Here is a 16,349-nt window from a genome sequence, read left to right as displayed (position 1 = left end):
TGAATTAAATATGTTCTATAAGACTTTTAAAGTTACAAAAAAAAACACTAACCAGGAAAAGGCCCTGTAGCTTTCTATAGTCCTCAGTGTTCATTCTGCTCTCAAGCTGTGCCACCTCCATCCTTGTCCCCATGGTTACAGCTCAGACCTGTCAATCAATCACCAAAATACCAGACAAGGTCAGTGAGGTGAGGCATGTGTATGTGACTCCATGCAGAGTCAAATAATACATTTTCCGCATTCAAAGGTGTTATACGACGGAACAAGATGTTCCCGGCTCAGGTAATCCCTTAGTAACCTTGAATATCAGGTTCACCGCAGGTTGTCATGTCACCATAATCATAGAGCACAGTCACAGCAGCAGTGGACTTCCTTTGTTAGCTATTTTCACTCCATCCAAACATGTCAGTGTGAATGGTGTGTAAAGTTCTTTTCATTTCCTACAGCTATTACCACCCCCCCCCCCCCCCCCCCCCCCCAGCACAGCAGCTTTCAAAGGTGGGTGAATAAACGGCCACATTTTGGCTTGGAAATGATTCCAGGAGGCAGCAGGTTGCCAAAGCATGCCAAGTATCTGTGTATCAGGTAAAATACCAAATGGACAGCATGAATAGCAGGGAGATTTGTTAAATACGTCTTTGTGGTGATTAAAAGCTCTTTTTAAAAGTTGCTTTTTGACATTCATTTGACGCCTAACATGGAGTTTTCATTATCAAAAGTCCATTGGTACTGTCATCAAAATACACTGAAATTAAGATGACGGAGTGGTAATAAAAGCAAAAAATCAATCATTTGTTATCCCTTTAATGATGACGATTAACCGAGGTGTGATGTTGATGGGTGATGATAGTTTATCAACCTCTCTATTTACATCTTTAACAACAACTCAATCGACTGCAACAGATATGTTTATGTTACCGCAATGAAGGAAAAGAAAGGTGTCCCCTTGGGGACATTTCAATCATGTTTTGTTTATGAGTGTAATGACTTTAAATCAACCGCATCCTGACACGTTGTGTGTCAGGCAGCTGTAGTCGGTCTTTATGAGATTACATAGCTCCAATAAAAGAAGCACAAAGAGAAGCCCACATTTTAGGCAGATGCACATGCTGTTGTAAACATCTGATATGTCGGTGCTTTTATCATTTAGGGGCCAACTTCAGACAAGTACAATCTGCAATATAACTCAATCGACAAAAAAGCAAAACATGTTTTAGTGCTATAATATCTGATACAAACCCACTTACCTGGCTGTCTTTTTTTTTATTCTTAGATGGCCACTTCAGGTCCAGTCAAGTCTCAAGTCATTCACTCCTGGATTTCTATCTGCGGTTTGTAAAAGTTGCACAGAGTACTATCCACTGCAGTCAAACTGTCCAAAAAGCCATCTCAGCACCAGGCTGAAACTACATAATGATAGGCTCTGGGCTAAGGCAATATCACTCTCAAGTTAGTTGTACCCTTCAAATGCTGCCAGTGTGTACACACACTTCAGTCAAGTTTTTTTTTAACGAACAAGCTTGTGTAGTAGATCTGTATTCACATTTTCTCACTTCATAACAAACTTACCAAGACGACCTATTTCATCCTGTCAGTCCTTAATAGCTGTCCTGAGTAAACTGCCCCAGACTCCCCATCCTCTGATGTGTTGAAAGATCATTTTTTAAATGTATGACATTTCAAACAAATATTCACCCTCTAGCTTGGTCTTTTTGGGGCTCTGCAGGGTCCAGTCTTGAAGGTGATTTGATTCAGCTGATACAAGGAGCTATGCATCCAGAGGTTTGTCTAAGGTGCCGATTTCTGAGAAGCAATCAACGCCTTCAGCCCTGGCTGCAGCAAACACCCGGAGAGAGTTAACAGCTGTAGCTGCCCCCTGTAGAAGAGACAGTGGCAGAGGCCACACACACATTTCTTTTCTTTTATTATCCCTCACTCTCAAAGACTCAGGCTAAGTTTCCCGGCAACCAAGCAGTCAAAAAGAGTTGTTTGTGAGTCTAGGTCAGTATGCAACACAGTGTGTGTGTGTGTGTGTGTGTGTGTGTGTGTGTGTGTGTGTTTTCTATTCATAGATTAGGCACTGGAGAGAAAGTAACCCCTGTGAAGTACAATTACCGCCCTACAAAAATACACAAAACACACACAACCAAAGCTATAGCAACACAGATAATAACAAAAGAGCAGTGTTATATTACTGCCACTCATAAAGAGCATTGAATACAAATACAAATAGATTACAAAAAAGCACAAACACACAAGCCACCAGAACTTTTTAGTGCCATTCAAATACCTTTGAGATGTGATTTCCAGCAGGTCACTTAAGCTGTACACACAAACAAACACACACACACACACACGACATAAGAGGGATTTGTTATAATGAGACAAATATATCGTCTGTATGACTTCTCACGAGAAGCTGCACATAAACTATAGATACAATCGCCTTCCTCTCTCCCTCGCTGCTTCAATGACCAAAACCAATCCCTGCGTGTGACTTAATATCCTGGAATAAGTTGAATTAGCTGATTACTGCAGTCGTCAACGGTGACAGGATCAGGAAAATTAGGTCTCAGCAATTTCAATAATAAAGCTTTAAAAATTAACACTATCACAATTGGATTACAGTGGTGCATGCAGGAGCCAGTGCAGAGCCCAAAATAGCCCACCACAAATCCACCATGGAAAATCCACTATTATACAGGGAGAAGAATAAAGTTGCTGGAATGAGGGGGGGGGGGGGGAATGGTACGGATCTTTAAGACTGTGAGGAAAGACGGGCAGGCGGAGAAAGAAAGGACGCAAGGGCAAGCCGGCAGAAATGAAGCACTTTCATACAACAATTTCAAACTGAAGAAACCCACTTTTGGAAATCTTTCTCAATGAAAGACCTCTTTGATTTTCAATAGGAAGAAAAGTATTTTTTTATTTATTTTCAACACACTCTTCATGACTCTAGCGTCCAATTTCAAGTACTGGTGTTTATTTTTCCAACTTACTTATTCAAGGGAAAATGTATTGGGTCATTGCAATGAAGTAAAACATGAAGATATAGTAAAAGATAAAGAAAGTTAATGTATGATCAAGTTCAGCTGTATTTAACTTAGCAAGTTTAACCAAGGCCTTTTATGAAACGTGATGCCTCCAATGCTGGAAATGTCATCATGTCCATCATAGTTATCATTTATTAGTCTGAGAATGATGTACAGTTTTATCTTACTACTTCACTTATAGTGTTTGTTATCAAATCCTTAAACCACTTAGTGCTATACATACAGACTCTTTCAGCCAGTCATTTAAAAGTATGTGGTTGCTCCTGTGGCTGTAGCTGTGCTGCCCTTTTTCAGACTTTTTGAAATGGATGATATATATTTCTAACATAGAAATAGATGGACAATAGACAACAGTGATACCTTTATTGGTAATATCTTATGGTTACGTGCACCACATTACTGTTAGTGAAAAGGCTGAACACCACCCAGAGACGTTCTGGGATGAAAGGAGCGAAACATCTTTGAAAGGTGGCTCCCAGCTGACAACTCTGCTGCTGGCCCATTGGCACTGGTGGAGGTCCGACAGGCAGAAATGTCTTGCAGGTGACGAACAAGATGCTTCCATCTGAAGTAATACTTTCAACAGTCGCTTCAAATATAACCAATTTGATGATTCAAATTTGCAAACAGATAAAACAGATTTTGCTTTCCTTGTACGATACTTAATGAACCTCACGTCAGGCGGCTGTGGCTCAGTTGGTGCTGTCGGTCGTCTCTCAACCGGAAGGTTAGAGGTTCAATCCCCAGCTCCAGCAGCAACATGTCCGATGTGTCCTTGGGCAAGACATGTTTATTTAACTTAAATTATTTTAGATTCTGTGTACAACCGTAAAAATATGCATCCAGGGCGCTGGTGGGCTATTGGTTAGTGCGCGCACCCCATGTATGGAGGCAATGGTCTTCCACGCGGACGGCCCGGGTTCGAATCCGGCCAGTGGCTCCTTTCCCACATGTCATTCCCCACTCTCTCTCTCCCTGATTTCTGACTCTATCCACTATCCTCTCTCCACTAAAGGCACAAAAAGCCCAAAAATAAATCTAAAAAAATAAAAATACTCATCATGTCAAGACTTTTTCAGGATTCAGGGAAAATTTCACATAAGTCCTTCAAATCTGGGATTTGAAGGTAGTAAAAATGCCAAGGATTGTCCTATTGGTTCTTCTCTGTGATTGTTTTAGTGATTTTTAAATACGGGTAATTTAATGTTTCTTTTTCCATCAGTCATGATGCTTTTGATGTCTTGTGTGAAGCACTTTGAATTGCCTTGTTGTTGAAATGTGCTATATAAATAAACTTGCCTTGCCTTGCCTTAACCCAGATTTTGCTCCTGCTGCTCTGTCAGCGGCGGCGTAAGTATATGTATGAATGCAATTAGTTATTTCTGATGGTCTCTCTACATAGCAACCTCTGCCATCAGTGTGTGAATGGGTAGGTGTGACCTGCGGTGTAAAAGCGCTTTGAGTAGTCAGAAGACTAGAAAAGTGTTATACAAGCTCAATACCATTTACATCCATACCACGACACAAACCTGTCTAAAGATTTAGGGGTCATCACACAATGTTAGAATCTGCAGACAGATAGAAAAATCTGATAGAGCAAATGCAAGTGCAGACTCATTCCAAATCATATTGTATTATCTTAAAAGTTTGTATACCTGATCACCTGCTGTATTCACTATTTAAATACACAAATACCTTATTTCATCATACATTAAAGTTCTACCTTTAGTTTTACCCCTCCTGCTTCTCCAGCTTTGTTGTCCTTGTTTTTAAGCAATCAATTGTTAGACACATTAAGTCTTCACACACAATCTGTAGCTCTATTTAAAAAAGAAAGACAGCACAGTCATCTGAGTTACTGCTCACCTTTAGTGTTGTTCTTTATGATGCACACGGTGGAGCAGACAGCACAAAGAAAGCAGACAGTGAACACATCCTCCATTTCAATGCATAAACATTACTGCACATCTTGATTTCCATTCAGGATAAGAACATATCAGATTTAAGTTAAATGTGATGTATGCTGATAGTGCCAGAGTATTGGTACCAAGTATATGATACTGCCGTATAGCTCAAGATGATCTTTTACAATAGAAGAATGACAAGATGGAGAGAATTTGGAAACTTAATACAATTTCTTTTCATTGCACTTCTTTTAGATTTGTGCAATCCCCAAACTTTTAAGGACATGGGGGAATAATCACATTTCTTGTGAACTTTTTTCAGAGCTACACCGTTCTGAACACAGAGGGAAATATATAAAGGAAGGGAGATATATCGACTTAAGAATCTGATAAAAGAACAACATAAAAGAGAGCTAAAAATCCCAAGCAATTACTGTCAACCTGATTTGCTTTGAACCTCAGACTACCTGATCTCCCCTCAAAGCCCCAGACTTATAAATTATACAGCCAAAAAATAATAAAAAAAAAGTCTTTACAAATTACAAAGCCTCACATCATCTATTCTCTTATCAAAATGTCCTCTCGGGCTGCTACACCACCGTCTTGAAGGCCTGCAGGATCATGTTGGTTTGGTGAGTGAGTCGGTTGGCGCTGACAAACACGTTGATCGCTCTGGAAACAAGTGTGACAGAGACACAAGGACACACGTGTCAATCGTACAGAAAATGGAACCATATATTTAGGGTTGATCCAGGAAACACTTTGATCTGGTTGCAATGAAGAATGTCAGGCTTCAGAGAATACAAGCCAGCATGAATCCACAGGAAATGGGTCAAGGGAATTATTCAGCACTGGTGGATTTGATAGAAGCGGGCCTGTGATCAAACGACAACCATTTACATGCTGGTGACAGTGTGTGTGTGTGTGTGTGTGTGTGTGTGAATGGCATGTGCGTGTACAGCTATTAAATGTGTCGGTTGTTGTGCGTGCAATAGTTAATAGAAGAGGTTGAACAAGTGTGTGATGAGACAGAGGAAGAAAAAAAAAAAGTCCAAAAAGCGAGAATAAACAAGGAACAGTGTCATACTTTCCATCTTTGAAGTACGTTTTGAGTGTGTCACTGAAGCTCTTGGAGTTTTTCACAAACTCTTTCTTCTGCCTTTCCAGTGCCTAACCAATAAACACAGACATCCCTTTGAGCTCCACTCATTTCACAGAAAGGTTTGTACATCTGCAGTTTTTCCCCTTCAAGTATCTATTTACCCGTCTGTTCCGATACTGGTATTTCCTGAAGACAGTGTTCACTGTGTCGAGCAGCTCCTTGATGGCACTGGCAATGTCTCTGAGGGTGACAAGCACAAATAGGTCCTTGTTAAGAAAAACAATATCTCTCAATCTGTCTGTTTTTATCAGGCACCGATGCACTCAAGTTACTTGGAATCTTTGATCCTGCTCCTTGTCTCCTTTATCTTCCCTCTTTTTATCCCAACATGCTTCGTCACCTTCATTTTTTTCTCCCTTCCTAAGCACTGGCAATATACCGTTGCATAACTTGAATTTTTTTTTTTTTTTTTTTTAGCATTCCCTTTGAATTGATTTTTTATTTTTTCCTAAGCCCTCCGCTTGGTAAGTAACTTAAGCAGTGACTCACTAAGAGTATTGAATTCCATCAAAATAATGGCAAAGTGGGCCAAGAAAAAATGAAACATCTCTCACTTTCTCTCTTTAATGTGTGGGTATAGTGCAGTGGTAAGGGATATATATACTGGCATGCTGAGAACCTACAGCTGAGTCATCGCTATCCCATTACATGAGGAAACGTCAACATGAAGATCAGCATCTATGAACTTCAGTTGTGCATACTTGTTTTCTTATTCTGACACGTTACAGTGATCTTCAACCAGATGCTCAAAATGCTGTTTTTGAATTATGATTATTGTAATTATTATTAACTTTTCCCTGATATAGCAAATCAACCCCTTGATGGGGGGGGGGGGGGTCATCAAACACTTTCAAACACATGAACATCATCTGCCGGTCTATTGGTGGAGGGAAAGGGTTCAGTGCAAATTAAATCTGTGACAGCGAGGAGTATACTGGGTTATTTCTTTTCACTTTTCTTGTCCAAGCAAGAAAGAGAATATCCTCAATATTACAAACAGTGCTTGTACATCAAATTACAACCCTAGCTTTAAAGGAGCAATATATAAGATATCAACTGAATTCAATCGTAAGATGACGTTACTATATCATCAGATATTAAGGAAACATGCTGTATTGAAATACTGGCTTCTCTCACAACAACACGGCAGCCAGTATGTCCTCCTTCTGAGTTTCAATTCTGGTCAAGAATGGTCTGTATTTGATTTTTACCAGAGAAGGTAGGCGGTTTTAAGGCACCCCCAAACACCTGTTTTGGACGCTCCTCAGTTTGCCAAGCAAACGGTAACCCAACAGGTGTTGCAGCGATGGTAACGGGCAAAGGAATTTGTACAGATATAACTGATTCTACCCAACCTAAAAAGCCTCGGCATTTTTCAAGTTAAGCTCCATGGCCAAAAAAGTCGGTAAAACAAGGATAAATATTGGAGTTGCTTTTTAAAAATAGAGATAGGGTAGAGCGCAGAAAGGTTTCAAGACTGATGCAGAGCTGGTAAAAATAACAGAAGCTTTCCTGTCCGTGACATGACAACCTGTGTGCGGATCGACTTTAGGGAGGAGGGGTCAGGGCGAGGCAGCTCTCTTTAATGTTTTGAATTTGGACTGCAGTACCCGTTTTAAACACTAGATGTCAAAGTTACACATTTCTCCTTTAATTGCTATCATTATTTTTGCTCATTTATATTGCAAACACACATTATCTTGCTAAAAAGAAAATGCTGTTGTAACACAAAAATGGCTTCCTGTGTGTTAGCTTGTGGACCAGAGCTCTTACAGTGTGTTCAGTCAGCACATGAAGCAAATTCTCACCCATTATTCACATGAATAACACTATTGCGCTGTTTGTGCAGTCTGTGTTTATTCGTCCCAAACCACCAATGTACCAGCTTAACAGACGACCAGAGGAACTATTAAGAGATTTTGGGCTAGTGCTTACTCGTCTTTGTCCCATTATGCTGCATAGAGAAAATGTGTATCTCTTTACAGCCACTCATGTTTTTGGATTGAATATCTACTCAATTCCACCTAATCCACAATTTGTCAAACAATAGTTGCAATAATGGTCTTCATCATAAAGACCTTTGTTCTATACAATAAATGTATATATATATATAATAAAATCAGAAAATCAGCTACAGAGATGTGACCTGGTGTATACTGTGCAAACACACACACACACACACACACACACACACACACACACACACACACACACACACACACACACACACACACACACACACACACACACACACACACACACACACACACACACACACACACACACACACACACACACACACACACACACACACACACACACACACACACACACACACACACACACACACACACACACACACACACACACACACACACACACACACACACACACACACACACACACACACACACACACACACACACACTGGGCCGCCTTACTTGATGGTCTGTAGGAAGCCTGCTCTGTCATTGAGCTCATCTGGTAATGTGCTGAGGATGTGTTTCAGAGATCGGGCTCTCTCGTTTAGCTCCTGGAACTCGGGCTCTGGCCTGTCAATCAGAAACTCTGAAAATACAAAGAGGACAAGAAAAATACAGACGTCAAACTCCTCGGTGACAGGCATGTCAACACACATTCAAAAAGAACTTTGAGGGAGACTGAAATGAAGCAATTAACGACACTGCACTACATTTATAAAAAAAAAAACACAGTGCATGTGAATTCAGGATCAAATAGAAATGTGTCGAAGCGTGTGCAGGCAGTTTAAAGTGTCAGTGTTTGGCTTGTTGAGTGAAAGCAGGATTAAGGTAGAAGTTGGGCTGTGCCTTGCAGGAGGTACATTTAAAATTCATCCAAATTGTGCGTGTGCATGTGTGAATTCATTACTACCATCAATCACTGTACATGGCACAAGGAATTCAATTACAGGCTGAGAGTGAGGAACATTTTAGAAGTGGAGAGCAGCTGATTTGTGGAGAAACAGCTCCCCCTAGTGGAGAATTAGACTACCGTAGCATTGACTGATGCACCACAGAAAGCTATGATGATATTCATCCAGCCTGCTGAGCTGTCCTTTGCATAGAGCAACACATTAAATGTCTACATGTCATATCATAATTTATCCTTCTGTCCTTACCTTTCACATCATCTCCAGCCATGCGAAGTAGACACTCACTGTAGTTGATTCTTAACTTTTTCTTCTCCAGTATTTTCATAACGATATCCTGGGTCAGACCCGGGTTTTCCTGCTCTGCCTGAAACACACACACACATACAGCTGCACTGAAAGCAATCAGCGCCTGTCTTGGTCTACTGTAGAGCTAAATTCCATCAATTCTAAAAGATTAATCAGAAGTTCACGGTCTTAAATTATTTGTAATGAAAAAAGTTTTTGGCCTTACAGGAAAGATTGCAGTACCATGCCATGAAACATAAAAACAGACAAAATAAATTTTTTTTTTACCTTTATGAAAGCAGCTCTCAAGGTCTGTGCAGCTGATAAGTTGATGCTCTCCAACTGAAAGTTATAATACACACACAAACACAAGTCAGCAGCACAAAACATCACACACACACACACCGGCTTTGCTCTTATCACGGCTTCTCCTCTGTCCTGAAATGTAATTCTGCAGAGAGTACATACAAGCCAATGCTTCCTGCAATATCAAAGGAGGACTTTGTGTTATTGTGTTGTGAAAAGCTGTGTTAAGTCTGCCCATCTGTATTCTCCATCTAAACTTGAAGAGAATTGAAGACTATTCCAAGCCTCTGAGCTGATATTGTGGTATTACAACCTGAACAAATAAACAGGTTTTCAATGTCTATCAGTTCCCAATATACTCCCATAGGGTGACAATAAAGTGCCTTTTAATTATTACTTATGTATAAAGCATCACTAAGAGAATGTGAAATACTAAAACAAAACAAAAATGAAACACTTAAAAACAGTCGAAGCGATCCGGTGTGAGATGAGCCGACGAGTGGCACTAGTCGTAAGTTTGGCATTTAAACTTTTAATGCGAGTGTAATCTCTGTTGGAGAGTGGATGGACAGGAAATGAGTGGAGAGAGGTGGAGAGAGGTGGAGAGAGAGAGAGAGAGAGAGAGAGAGAGAGAGAGAGAGAGAGAGAGAGAGAGGAATGATGTGATTACATGGTCAGCAGCACAAACTCATGAGCCACCAGGGCACCTGTAAAAAAAAGTTTCCAAAAGTTGTCAAATCTGAAGTGCTTTCCCGATACTTCACAATCTATCTGTCCTCCATGGAACCATATGAGAAGGCTTGCCCTACAAGTATCTGTGTATGTTACCCTTCAAATGAAGAAAAGAGAATAAGCGTTTTAATTGCTTAAGTAAAGTTCTATGTTATTCTTTGATAAATGGCCCAATTATTTTGTTCTTTATTTTGTTCTCGGTATGTGCTGCCACATTTGTTGTTCCACATTGATTTTCTTCCCCTTGCCTCCTTTGATTTAAAATGTTCCCCTTTGAACCTCTTGTGTTGTGTATTTCATAGTTTTCAGTTTTGGGTTCTTAACATTTATATGTGTGTGTTTTTTTCTCCTGCAGGAATGAGTCCCTAAGCCAGGAAATAAGCAAACATTTTTGCAATTCCTGCTGCCCTGTCTCGAAGTCCAAAAGGTTTATTGGATGATTTTGTTGGTTAGATTCCTGAAGTAGAGCACACGCTACAGAGTTGAACTTTTCTGTTGACAACATTAGATATTCCACCCCTGGTTTTTTAAGCTTTTACTTTACACGGAGTGTGCTATCAAGTGGTTATAAGAGACAACAGAGGTTTGTGTCAGGATGTCATCCTGGTTAAAACATTTTTTTAAAAAGCTGGAACCTTTGTAGTGGTGGCACTAAAGTCATGCGACCTGTTGTAGCTTGTTATATAGCCTAACGTTAGCTACTAACATCTGGTGATGTCATTTACTATACTCAAACATGTCAATATCATCAATCAAGATGATCCTCTTGAACAAAACTTACTGGTTCCATAAACCTTTGTTTGCCACATAATGTTTTTTCTGCAATAATCTAAAATCTAAAGGAAAAATCCTGTTAGCTTTCTGTCAAGGGTATCAAACAGATGCTTACTTTCAGGTTGACAAAACTAAAATATTTCACCTACAATTACAATGTATTCTGTGGTCACCATGACAACATAGATATTTCAATGAAATACAAAAATCTTTTCATGGCTGCACTAAAGGAATGTTCAATGGATTAGCACTTTATCTAGAGGATTCAGAAATGTCTGGTAGCAATCTGTCAGGAAGATGAGGAGATAACTCACTCGATTAGCATTCTGATTTCACTGTAACTAGTCTTCTACGTTCCTTTCTCTTACGACAAGCATCTGCATGTAAATTCCCTTTTGAACTGAAACCCAGCCTTCTTTACCTGGTCAAAGACGGGATACATGACACTGTAGAGAGCCATCGTAACTGTTGAGGCAGTGTCCGCTTCATTCCTCGTGTCTTCCATGGTCATCCTTGACCGATCAATGGCCCTTTGTTTGTGTGCTTGTCCGCTGGTGCCAGTTTCAGCACGTTTAATCACTCGCAGAGACTGACAGAATGGAAACGGACAAGGACCTGAGGAGGAGGAGGAGGGCAGCAAATGTGAGCAAGCAGAACAAGAGATGAGGAAAAGGGGGGCCTAGAGAGGATTTCAAATAAAAGTCAACAGTTATACTCTCAACCACTTTTCTTTGGTATGTAAATATTATTGTATGAAAAGTGAACATGTGGTCAGCGATGTATTTAACTCAACAAAAAAAAAATCAATATATGATTAAAACAAAGTCTTGCTTTATTCCTTCCTATTAAAATGTGTACGACTTCCCAGAAAGCCATTCCGTCATGATCATCACATAAGAGTCACATTGTGAGAGGGCGTGTGTACTTTACTGTTCCAATGGGTGCAATGGTGACAAAACTGAGATGAGTCACACCTTCATAAGGAACACCCAATCCTACTTTATTGCTGCAATAAAAATATCAAGGCTAAATTTAGAACCTGGCACACACACTTATTGTTTTCTAAAAGCTATAAGGGTTTCGCTATAAGAAGCGAAACCTCGTGGTTAATATAAGAGAAATATCCTCTTTCACACAGGTCTGTCTCTTTCTCACACACACACACACACACACACACACACACACACACACACACACACACACACACACACACACACACACACACACACACACACACACACACACACACACACACACACACACACACACACACACACACACACACACACACACACACACACACACACACACGTTTGTGTATGATGCCTTCAGCACCTGTTCTCCTTCAGCCGTTGTCTGTTGTGTGACACTTTTACAGGAAATTCTACGACATACCTCTTCTTTTTACCCATCATGCAACTGATCATTTATTTGAGGGCAGGGACACACTTAAGATACCAAGTTTGTTTTGATGTGTGTGCCTTTACTTTTTAATACTGCAGTGAATCCCTTCTTCCGATAACCTGATTGGGAGTTTACACTTTTGAGTGTATCTGAGAGGGCTTTAATGTTTGTTAGTTGTTTTGCTTTGCCCTCTGAGAGCTCTAACACCCTCTATCACATAAGTAAGAAGTGTATCATCAGGTCCACTGACGAGGATTATCAGAGGAGTATCAGGGATTCACAAAGGGGCTCAAAAGCAGACATGGTTACAGACCGTCTGTAGGCATAAAGGAGAATGAAAAGTAGTGTTTTGCTGCCCTCTCTGGCTGAAAGTTTCAAATCTGGTAAAGCTCAGGCCTCATACAGTATCATTGCTGGGGTGTGTGAGAACTAGCTCTGGGACGGATGGCAAAAAAAAAAGCCGAATTATTTTGGTCAATATTTAAATGTATCATAACATAGATGATGATAATGCTACTAGTGTGAAGAGTATCCTTATACATGACAGAGAGTTGAATACACTAAAAGGTTAAATAAACAAAATAGTTCATTGACATAATATTTCAGTTGTCCATCACAAGTTTTTAAATATATTTTGTCAGTTAATATAACTACACCCTGCGCCTTGGGTCAGGTAACCTTCTCTGAAGCTGAATTTATTTGCATGCTTGTCCTCTTACTTAAAACCAAATGGACAAGTAATTACAACCAGTAGAAACAGAGGTTACTGTGTCTCTTAAGTCAAGCTGCCACTCATGTCCATGTACAGTAGACCCTCACTTTTACTTTCATTCTCTAGGTTTCACCTTTTCCCCCTCCCCTTTTACAGCAGACATCCACTTTCAGCAGCACTTCAGAGCAATGCTTCACAGTGAGAAGTGGGCGTGTGTAACCCAGCGTGTACTTCACATGAAAGTTCAGAATTACAGAGTGTGGACTGTTTGATCCATATACAGAAAAGTTAACATATTTTTAGTGTTATCAAGGTATATATTTGGACATAATACCCGTTCAAGTTCCACAGTCGGTAGAAGTGTGCCTTATTGTATATCTATAACCACACTCAATAGAGGTGTCACAGGGCCTGAAGTACATGTGAACCTAACTTAGGTAGGGTGCGTGAAGGTGGGTTTTAGTAACTCTTTAAGTGGAAAATGATGAACGGAAGAAACTGTGATATATTTTGAGAAAAATGACATACAGTCCATGTTGTAAAATGTAGGAAACGTTGTAAAAAATATACTTCAATATATATATATATATATATATATAGCCAGCTGTTTTCTGACCATTTTTGTCAACACAGTCAACGGCCAGGACCATTTTAGACCATTCAAACAGCTGATGGATGAAACTGCTCAAATGTATATTACTACAGGCCCACGAGGGTAGGTGTGCCCGTGCAACTTTGACAACAACAATAGAGTAAATGAATCAAAGAAAAATAAGAAATTAAATTCTGAAAATAGGTTATCCAGTGCAACAGATGCATTATTGTTCTCTTTGGATTAGGCTATAGCGTTGTTGTTGTTTTTTTCAACTTTGGTATTATGTTGCATTTTTTCTATTGGCCTGGTGGATGTATTATTGCTGACTGCAAATCAAATTGAACTTTACAGGGATAATAAAGACAATATTAAAACATTTAAGATGATTAACAGCCAAAACACACACATTTAATTTGGGTCTGTAACACCTTAATTTGTCGTCTACGGCTTTGTAAATTGTCTTAACAATAACATCAGCTAAGCTTTCCTGCACTATTTTAGAGTAAAATGGGAAGACTGGAAAGAGGATGACACTGACAGAAATACATGTAATATTCATATTTCATAGAATCTCAATGCATACAGATACTGGGCACACTTGGTAATTCAACCTATTAACTCAAGGTGTAACAAATAATCATAATGATCTCTCACAGTGCGTGTTTGCTCCATAGCTTGCAGTTACACCTGTCAGAAGGACAAAGGTCTTTCAGAAAACTTGTGTGAACCATTGTAGTTCTTCCTTAACGTATAAAGCTATAAAAATGTTATCCTCGACACGCAGCAAATGGCACGAAGTTCACAGCCACAGTGTTTGTGCTCATGGTAGCAGGACACTGACGGTGACGAGAGGAGATGCTGTAGGCTTTAACCTCTGCACCCCAACGAGTTAGTCACCTCAACTCACTGATGGAGAGGTTGGGAAGTAGCTGCGAGGCATGACAGCAGACTATTTAATGCTTCCATTGACGGAGAACATGGCGATAAGGTGGATACTTTGAAGGAGCTAATTATAGCCTACCTACAGGTAGAAGTTAACTCGCTAGTTAGAGATTACCAGTTCACGGCAGGTGATCTACTCCGCCCTTAGCTAAAAAGCGCTATGCTGCCGGCTAAGTATCCGGTGATGATAATACAACCAAAATACAAAAGATATCTCAAAAAGAAACCAATTATACTGTTATTTATTATCAAATGGGGGCTACTCACCCTCTCTTGTTGTGCTTTATGTCATTCAGGAAGTTTTTCTTCCTGACAAACACTGAGAGCCGGGTAGGAGGTGCTGAGTGCTGTCCGTTGGTATCGCACGAGAGGCTGGTTGTAGTTCTCTCGGAAAGTCTCCCTCATACGTCTCCATTGTAACAGAAACCACAGTAAACTTCAAATCCCAGAAGGAGCAGGTGGAGTAGTTTTTAACCCTTTTTTCGCTTTCCTTAAGAGAGCTGCGTAGAGCCTTTAAATGTTTTTTTTATCTTTTAGTTAACATAAAATATCATTTTTGAACAGTTTTACCGGTGTGCATTAGGTAGCGTACGTTTAGAGGTAAAATGATTTTATGAAGTTATAACGTGTTATTAATTTATTGGTTTATTATTATGAGCACAGTGCTTGGCCAGGCCTTGCTCGAAAAAAAGGTAATTTGATCTCAAGCAATTCTGCCTGGTAAAATAAAGGTAAAATAAAGGTGGAATAAAAAAATAAATTACTTTAACTGCGTTGTATGCTTGCTGTCTATGGTTGTAGGTCAAGATAATTTTATGGGATAGCCTATCAAACAGTTGGCGTTATAAATCAACAGTCTCATTAATCATTTTAGCTTATTAATTATTGCTATGGGAGTTTTGGGTTTAATGCATGTTAGGCTACAGACCGGATAATTGTATGGGGGGAAAAAGGTCTATGTTTAACAGTAACTTCGGGTCTGCATGTTATATGAGTCAGGTCAAAGAAAAAAGCACTTTAAATGATAGTATTTTGCCAGACGAAACCGCTTGTTTGTATCGAAAACATGTAAACGTAACCTCACACTAACAACGACGGAAACAGAAGAGAGTGTTGTTTTGATTCCCAATCGAAACTCTTTGGTCTTCGTTCATTGGACCAATGGTTGTGGAGGGGGCGGGGTCTGCGGCAAACGAACAAGCACCGAGCTGCAGCTCTGGATGAGAGCAGCAGAGAAACCCACCACACATCCTCCATCCCTACGTTACTCCGTTTATCGGTAAGTACCGTTTTTATGCAATAACAAACAACGGGTGAATCTGTGGGTGTAACTGCGCATTTTTCCGAATGACGCGGCAGTAAGGCTAAAACAAACATCAATTGGTGTGCTTTTGTGTGATTAAAAAATAAAAGCCTGCATTTGAGCTTTATCGTAGATATATTTTATTAAGATGTGGGGATCTGTTCTGGTAGAAGAGGATTTTAGGATTTAAAAGGGATTATTATGTCAGAATCAACATGTGTTGGGTCTTAATATGGGGGTGGCTGGAGACGCACATTTGAGCCAAACATTTTTTTTTCAAGGCA

At 39.9% G+C, this 16,349-nt stretch overlaps 3 protein-coding genes across 6 annotated transcripts in view; 1 reads left to right on the top strand and 2 right to left on the bottom strand.

Moving 5' to 3' along the window:
• Nucleotides 1-151, bottom strand: part of LOC132979874 (WD repeat-containing protein 49-like) — a 28,802-nt gene extending 28,651 nt beyond the window's left edge. Inside the window, 1 exon segment of the mRNA XM_061045707.1 lies at nt 53-151. Within this exon segment, the coding sequence (XP_060901690.1) occupies nt 53-133 (81 nt within the window). The 5' untranslated portion in view covers nt 134-151.
• A 4,753-nt stretch (nt 152-4,904) lies between these two features.
• LOC132980245 (programmed cell death protein 10-like) lies at nt 4,905-15,181 on the bottom strand. The gene is made up of 8 exons (XM_061046256.1): nt 15,030-15,181; nt 11,531-11,724; nt 9,586-9,639; nt 9,259-9,376; nt 8,561-8,687; nt 6,221-6,299; nt 6,045-6,127; nt 4,905-5,629 (listed from the first exon to the last, which is right to left on the bottom strand). The coding sequence occupies exons 2-8, from the start codon at nt 11,618-11,620 to the stop codon at nt 5,548-5,550; spliced, it is 633 nt and encodes a 210-aa protein (XP_060902239.1). The 5' UTR covers nt 11,621-11,724; nt 15,030-15,181; the 3' UTR covers nt 4,905-5,547.
• Nucleotides 14,636-16,349, top strand: part of serpini1 (serpin peptidase inhibitor, clade I (neuroserpin), member 1) — a 21,531-nt gene continuing 19,817 nt past the window's right edge. The window contains exon 1 of one of the 4 annotated variants that reach the window (XM_061046254.1): nt 14,636-14,808. The gene's annotated coding sequence lies outside the window, so the exon portion shown is untranslated. Of the gene's footprint in view, nt 14,848-15,729; nt 16,042-16,349 lie in introns of those variants that run through there. The other 3 variants (XM_061046255.1, XM_061046251.1, XM_061046252.1) reach the window with 3 other exon arrangements.

Source organism: Labrus mixtus, chromosome 9, assembly GCF_963584025.1.
Source record: "Labrus mixtus chromosome 9, fLabMix1.1, whole genome shotgun sequence".
NCBI lineage: Eukaryota > Metazoa > Chordata > Actinopteri > Labriformes > Labridae > Labrus > Labrus mixtus.
Note: the sequence above shows the minus strand (reverse complement) of the source record. Positions and strands in the feature narration are given on the sequence as shown.

Bases quoted from the DNA above. Each gene is read 5' to 3' on its own strand.
- LOC132980245 (XM_061046256.1), bottom strand. From the start codon at position 11,620: ATGACCATGGAAGACACGAGGAATGAAGCGGACACTGCCTCAACAGTT. The intron at 6,300-8,560 runs GTAAGGCGGCCC...TGTCACCCTCAG, and splicing joins GGCTTCCTACAGACCATCAA to AGACATTGCCAGTGCCATCA. The intron at 6,128-6,220 runs GTAAATAGATAC...TTTATTGGTTAG, and splicing joins ACCAGTATCGGAACAGACGG to GCACTGGAAAGGCAGAAGAA.